General features: G+C 45.3%; 1 protein-coding gene across 1 annotated transcript; it reads right to left on the bottom strand.

The window, feature by feature from the left end:
- Positions 1-1,939: 1,939 nt before the first annotated feature.
- LOC308167512 (DELTA-actitoxin-Afr1c-like) lies at positions 1,940-2,709 on the bottom strand (the record flags this gene model as incomplete). Its single annotated transcript, XM_080541929.1, has 2 exons — positions 1,940-2,375; positions 2,606-2,709. 2 exons carry the CDS (start codon positions 2,707-2,709, stop codon positions 1,940-1,942), a joined length of 540 nt encoding a protein of 179 aa, XP_080398055.1.
- Between the last annotated feature and the right edge of the window lie 5,471 nt (positions 2,710-8,180).

Below are 8,180 nucleotides of genomic sequence, written 5' to 3'. Positions count from 1 at the left end.
CAGAACGAGAGAAAGCAACGAAGTCAATCGAAGATGGCGGATTCAGCAGCGCGCACACCGTGCAGCAACTGAAGACGCCAGGAAAAGCGATTATTGAGTGTACCAGTGTAGCCCGTTTTAGTTGTGTTCAACGTTGGACCAAGCGGGACGCCAGCTGGACATTAATCGTCGCCTCCACGAGCGAACACAGACTCCAGCGGAGCTTCGACGCGGACCACTTCAACGACGCACATGCCATTCAACCAGGCCGCAACGCGCACCACGCCACTGGACTATAAGCCTGTTCAGGCCAGGGACTATCAGTGAGTGATTGAGAGTGTGTGTGGCCGGCCGGGAGGGAATGTATATATGGGGATGTATACAACCGTCATGTAATAAATGTGTTGTTCATATGTAATACCGTGTGCTAGTTGTTTGTAGCTCCAATGCTAATGCTAGTTGTTTGTAGCTCCAATGCTAATGCTAGTTGTTTGTAGCTCCAATGCTAATGCTAGTTGTTTGAAGGCTAATGCTAATGCTAGTTCCCTTGCTAATGCTAACGACATTAACTGCTAGTCTAACGGTTTGCTGGCGCCCCCTGCCTGTATCCTCCTATACTGCCTATTTAGCTCCATTAGTTAGATAACCAGCCCCTTCCTAAATTATACAGTCCTTTTCAGCTACTCCCTGGTTACAATAAGTATAACCGGTGTCAATTACCACAGTTATGCTTATGACAGAACTGTACAGTACGTGTGTTACCAACGATAGTGTACTCAACACACTGGAGAAGTGTTTCTATTATGATGGTCAAACTGAGTGGTCTTAAAAGACAGAAACTTAAACGACACGTTTGATTTTCCATCATGCATCTTTAGCTTACGAAACTATTCATTTTCAATATTTTCAGCGCTTTGAGCTATGGACCACTGCATGAAAGGTGCTATAATTAAAGCTGTGTTATTATTATTATTATTATTATTATTATCATTATTATTATTATTATTATTATTATTATTATTATTATTATTACTAAGTGAGCGTTATGGCTAATGCAAAATACGACAGTAAGGACTGATCGAGTACCTACATACAGTTGTATCACTATCAGAGAGTATTTATCAAGCATAATGGTGATGAAAATACATACTGTGACATGTTGAATAAGGGTCAATAATGTGATTGTAATTTCTTTAACAAACTGAACAAAGTAAGTTTTAAAATCATCTTACCTGCAGAGTAATCACCTTATGTACTGCTCTTATATTGTTCACCAGCCTTGAACAGGCTAGAATAGGTATGACTGCAGATACCCATCGAAAACTGTCTCCACCCAGACAACAACTCCACCCTACTCCCCCGCCCTATCTCGTTACACCTGCCTTCACTAAGAATGGTGTATTACAACATACACATGTAGGAACCGTGACACAGGGTTAGGGTTAGACGTGGGACAGGACAGGACACCATTCCATTCTCCAGTGTCTTGCATGCACGTCGCACCACACCCAAAATGTGGGTTAAGAGTAAGACACACACCTACAACTAAAACACTTGTGCTGAAGGCTTACAGTTATTACACAATGGCATTACTATGTGAATCTATCTACTTACAGTGTGATCTATGCTTTGACTAGAGATTTAGAGGACTAAAGCATATACAGTACATTTACAAACTGCAATTATGATACTTTAGTTTTGGAATACCAGCAAAATCAGTATTTTCTCACTGTGAGCCTACCTCTAAGTGTATCTCAAAATATGCAATGCAAAATTGTGTGCCACGTGTTTATTCAAAGTACCAATGATCAGAGCATATCAGAGACTTGAACATGACATCATCATCGCCCATTTGACCATATAAACACCAGAGAAAGATGACATTTAACACTTCTAAATTCAATTACGGAGCATCTCATATGCCTGACACGCCTCCCTTCACACTTCTTTCATCGTCAGCCTATCTGCAGCTCTCAGCCCTATCATACAGCTCCAGCTTGATAATCGCCTGGCCTACATTGGACATGGTAGCCCTCAGGTCGACCACTCTTCCCTGGTACGCCACGCCGGACCCGTTGGCCTCCTGCCGGAGAAAGTTAGTGAAGTTCTTCTCGTAGTACATGTGTTTGTAGAGCGCCTCGTCGCAGGCGCGCGTGTGTTCGAACACGCCGACCCCCAGCCAGTTCTTGTAGATGTTGTAGTCGTAGGGGACGGAGAACATGACGGCGACGAGCTCGTTGCAGTGCCGGTTGCGCATATCGAAGAGTTCGTAGGTCAGCACACCCACCACGCCCGTGGCTGTGTTGTCATCCTTGTCGAAAGAGCAGACCTCCGACTTGTTGGTGCGCACTGTGGGCTGGGGTGGGTGGAAGCTGAAGCCACTGGACATGTAGACCCTTTATAGAAGAGATCAAAATGTCAGTAGCACGTTTGTAATGTACTCCAGTGAGAATATACAGAGGTGGTGATTAGGTCATCTCTACTCTAACCCCACATCACGATGGAGAAACTGGGGATATGGAGTACACAAAGACACAGCTGCGAGCCAAAAGAATGACACAGGACCATGTAGACTAGAGCTTCATTAAAGATAAAACATAATTTACAAGCAGTATTATGTTCTTACTTTGGGTTGACGAGGCAGTGAGAAGGGGTGATATTGGTGATCTCGATGGTGCAGTTACGGCTGGTGGTAAGCAAGGCAGCATGGGACTCAGCTGTCTCTAGCATGATGTCTGGTGTAGAATAGATGACTGATCTAGAGAAGAAATATATCTGTATCAAAAGCAGAAAAATAGTAAGGTCTCAGGCGATGTCACAGATAATGATCATAATAACTGTCAGCGGAGTGATTCAGTCTGCCAGACATGAAAGATATTTTGAGATGAAGTTGCAGCACTGGCTGTCTGACAGTCAACATCTTGTCTGTGACATAAAACTTTATTTAAAACGTTTAACTGAAAATGAAGTAAAGGTTTAAGATCTAACAGGGTGCACTTCACATTCTATATTCCTTTTTAGCTTACAACCACGTTGAATTCGTACTGGATGACAAAATGTATTACTCACAAATCAGCTATATGTATCCAATGTTAATTATCTCCTCCTTAAAATCCTCCTTTTTACTAAATACTTGATACAGCACTTAAGCATTAATAGAGATATTGATTGGTCTATCAAACAAAACATTATGGTTTTGTCAGTGTATCGAAAGTGCCTTTCAATTAAAATGTATTAGTTCATCTACTTACCTGGCACACGTATGTCTTACACAGAGAGCTGCACGTCCTCAACATGACAACATTCTTAGGTGAGGAGATGAGACAAATGTGAAGTCACACCCCCGTACTCAACACACACACAGATCCCCGTACTGACTAGGTGTGCCTGGAACTGGGTGACTAGGTCTTAAATCTTCTGTAGTGCAGTGCATCATTATTCTCTTTAATGCTTCGCAAACTACAAAATGTAAATGCTGTTTTACCATTTCAACAACTTTTGTTGTTGTTGTTAAGACTGCATGTAGATTATCTTACTGTACCTCTTTTGAGGACACAAGGTTCAAAACTGTAGCAATGTGGCCTTTTAATATCATTTTGAATAACACAAAGAAGCATTCCTATCATCATATAATTACTAAACGTACATTACAGAAAATCTATACTGAGGGTATTCACTAAACAACCAATTATTACATTGATTTTAATAACAGTTTTGCATTCCAGTATATTACAATAACTTTCCACGAAAGATAATCACAATGTGTGTTGTGTAATTGTGTGTGTAATTAACATTAACTGGAAAAACGCAACAACCACTCACTGTTTACATGAAACAGGTTCAGTGGCTTCTGGTTGCCAAGAAACCATGAAAGCCAGACATATTTCTCTGTTGCTTATAATGGAACAAGGAATTTGACAAGTCAAGGGATAAGCACACCCTTCTCTGCCATCTCTCATAATCACCAGGTATGATCACTGGATGGACTGCACTTACATAGCGCCTTTATCCAAAGCGCTTTACAACGGCCTCTCATTCACCCATTCACACACACACATTCACACACCAATGGCGGCAAGTTACCATGCAAGGCGCCGGCCCGCTCATTGGGAGCAATTTGGGGTTCAGTGTCTTGCCCAAGGACACTTCGAGATGTGGCCAGCCAGGGCTCGAACCGCCGATCTGCTGTCCTTGCGATCATTAAATGGCGGCTCTACCTCCTGCGCCACAGCCGCCCCACAGAGCACAAGTATTTCATAGAAATGTCCCACACAGACAAAGCTATGCTGTATGCACATCATCTTCAACCAGGGGAATCTTGAAGGCGTTGTCCTTAGCTCAGGGACCATGTCGTTCTTTGCCAGTGGGAACGAGGAATCCTCCTCTCTACTCCCCCTTATTTCCAAGACTGCCATCAAGGGCATGACAGCCAAACTGAGTCACCCACCTCTGGCTTCACTCTCTGTTGTGTCTCAAACTCCCTCTGGTTGATGCACACAATGCGCCTTGCTGCTAGAGCCACGGATAATATTATTAGATTACGCTTGTATTCAATATTGTATTACTCTCTCTTGCTCACACACACACACACACACACACACGCATGCACGCATGCACACACACACACGCACTGTGATTCTTTGGGTATACCCGCAATTATGCATTTCTGTCCTCTAGGTTACATCATAGGAAGCGCATGTCAAAGAAATGCTTCAACAGAAACATTGAACTGAAAACATTTAGCCTACACGTTGATTTAATCTCACTACTACTACATGACAATTTATTGTGGGGATGCTCAATTGATCCAGCATGGTGACTATTTTGGGAGATCAACAATGGACATTATTACTGTATGAGAAAATATGCATCATAAGTTTTCTAAACAACTAAGGCAAAGGATGTGTACAGCTTGGGCCACTGCAATTTTAAAGACAGACAAGAGGGCACTTATCTGCCCAAGAATTCTTCAATTGGTTAAGTGAGCAAATCATTGTAGAAAACTACAGACCTGTCGGTATTTTACCTTTAGTAAAAGTGGCTGAGAAATTGGATAAAGGTGGTACACCAGACACACCACCAAACAGGCAAGGAAAATCATGTAAGTCCTCCCACCCAGCCTCACCTCCTCTTCATCCCTCCTGTCCTCTGGCAGACATCACTGGACGTGGGGAAGTGACTGCTCCAGCCAATCCCATCCAGACACTGAACTCCCTGCACTGAAGACAAATTCCACCAACTTCGGTTGTGTGGCGACTGGCAATAAATCTTTAAAAAAAAACTCCAGGCACAGGAGGATGAGGAGGACCAATAAACAGGGCAACTTCAATGCGACGACGGACACCCCTAAACCAATCACAAATGCTCCTCCTCACAAAATTCAACATCGACTTTGTAAAATGTAAAGTAAGATTTTGATCAGTGGGTCAACATCTTTTTTCTAGTTTCATATATTCAGTTGATATCATCAAATGTTTGTTGATCCACATACTTTATTCAAATAAAACATGTTTCGGGCATGCCAACTCCTGACAAAAAGCGCCCCAGCAACTACAGGAGCATACATAGGAGTATCAGGGCCACATTATCTCATACCAAAATTGGCCCAATTGCCAACCCTCCAAATCTGTATTCTGTCTGATTACTGTATACAAGGAATCATTCATGTTACAGAAAAGGCTGAGCAAAATGGATGACTTATGATGGCACTCATAAAACACCTTTTCAGGAGGAGGGGTTGGCAGGTTTTGGCACAGGCATTTAAATAATCTTTACTTATTTTTACTAAACGATATTTTAATAAGTGGTTATAAGTGGGTATTTGAGAATACAGTTATTGTAACCAGGGAGTAGCTAAAAGGACTGTAGAATTTAGGAAGGGGCTGGTTATCTAACTAACTCTAAGCTAAATAGGCAGTGTAGGAGGATACAGGCAGGGGGCGCCAGCAAACCGTTAGACTAGCAGTTACTATCGTTAGCATTAGCATGGGAATTAGCATTAGCATTAACATTGGAATTAGCATTAGCATTAGCCTTGGAATTAGCATTAGCATTAGCCTTGGAATTAGCATTAGCATACAAACAACTAACACACGGTAACGGTGTCACATATGAACAAACACATTTATTTACATAACTGATGTATACATCCCCCGATATATACACTCCCTCCCCGCCGGCCACACACACACTCACTCACTCATAGTATCTGGCCTGAACAGGCTTATAGTCCCGGACTGTGGTGCGCGTTGAGGCCTGGTCGGATGGCATGTGCGTCGAGGAAGGTAGCAGACAAAAGGGGGGGGGTGACGTAGCAACGCGGAGGGAAAGGGCCTTCTTCGTGGTCCACGACGAGGTGAAGGGCCCAGGTCCGGTGGTCCACGTCGAAGCTCCGATGGAGTCAGCGTTCGGTCGCAGTCCGCTCGTGGAGGCGACGATTCTGTCCAGTTTGGCGTCTCGCGTGGTCCAACGTTAACAGCCGGCTGCTGGCAAGGCTGTCTAACGGGGACACAACTAAACTGGGCTACAGTGGTAAACGCAATAATCACTTTCCTGGCGTCTTCAGCTGCTGCACGGTGTGCGTGTTACTGAATCCGCCATCTTAGATTGACTTCTCGTTACTCTCTCTCGTTTGGTCTCTCTCGTTCTGATTCTCATCACACACTGACACACTGAGCACTTCCGTTCCTATATATACACCACCGAACCTAGCATCCGGGTCACGGACACACCCCGGATATACCACGTCATCAAACATATACATAAACATTACAATAACAATACATACACTTCACGAAACGTATATGAATAGTATAGAAAATAACAAAGGAAATAACTGGGGCAAAATAGGGCTGGTTTGGGGAAACTAAACTGGCTCTAAACTGTGGGCCTTCACAACAGCCGCCCCATGAAACCCTCGGTTTCAGTTAACTAAGGAAGGCACACTGGCTAGGCTGCTCTAGCAGCGTGAGGTAGGAGGTGATAGTGTCCTTGGTAATTTGAGGGAGCTCAATCAGGCGTGCCACAGGTCGGGTGTAAGTGCGACCACCAACGTCCACGATGGCCGTCCGCACCCTTCCATCCGGACCCGGCAGGACCTTGGTCACTCTGCCTGTCTGCCAGGCGGCGCGTGGAAGGGACTGGTCGATCGCCAGTACCACGGCACCTTCGGACAAGTTGTCTCTCTCCCTCAGCAGAGTCTTCTGCTTCTCCTCGTCCTCTTCCTGAGCTGCTTGGCTTGTTCCTTCTCCTCCTTAGCCAGGTAAAAGAGGACGTCTTCATAGATCTCAAGCCTGTCTCTTTCTGGGACACAGCTCCAGACGTCCAGCTCTGCAAACATCTGCTCTGCTTTCTTGTATCTGGTGGTCGAGGACATTTGTCATGGTTCTCCAGGAATCGCTGATACGTCTCTTTAGACTCCTTGTACTTGATCCTGACCTCCTCCTCCGTCTTGGGGTCCTCTCTATACTGCAGCACCTCATTGACTACCTCTTTGGTCTGCACCTGGGGCTTGGTGTCCTTCCACCTCTGTATCTCATCCCTGAGCTGCCTGATCTCCATCTCTGACTTCTCTGTCTGGTGGGTTTTGTCCACAATCTCGTTGCGGAGTTTCTCCAGCTCGCTCTCAGTCTGCGGGTCAGTCTTGTACTTGATGACTTCTTTGATGATTTCCTTGATCTCCACCTGCGGGCCTCTGTTTCCCAGCATCTTCAGCTCATCTGGGTTAGTCGTCAGCTGTTGCTCGGTGTCCCTGTATCGTCTCTGCTGCTCCACAAGGTCCATACGAAGGTTGGCTACCTCATTCTCGGCCTTCGGATCGGGTCTGACAATCTCTCGCACCTTCTCCTGAACTATAACCTTTGAGTTTTCGGTTCGGACATGGAGGGATGACGTAGCTCTCCCGTCTCTATCTCTCCCCTCGGTAGCGCCTTGGAGGGCCCACCCAAGCGCAGTCTTAACAGCCATCGGGCAGCCTCGTGGTCCTCTCAGCGGAGGACGGAGCGACACGATCAGTTCAGCGTTGTCCGAGCCGATGAGAAGGGTTGGCTCCGCTCCTTCTATCGGATGTAGGTCTACTCGCCGTAGGTGGGAATATCTTGCGCGTAATCTCTCCAGGGGGTAGTCGTAGCGGGAGAGCGCTAGCTGGTCTGCGGTGAAGACATTTCGAAGCCGATATCTGTCCGACGGCCGCCCCGCCGGGG

Source organism: Nansenia antarctica, assembly GCF_963989245.1.
Source record: "Nansenia antarctica genome assembly, chromosome: 11".
NCBI lineage: Eukaryota > Metazoa > Chordata > Actinopteri > Argentiniformes > Microstomatidae > Nansenia > Nansenia antarctica.
This window is presented reverse-complemented; position numbering and strand designations above follow the sequence as displayed.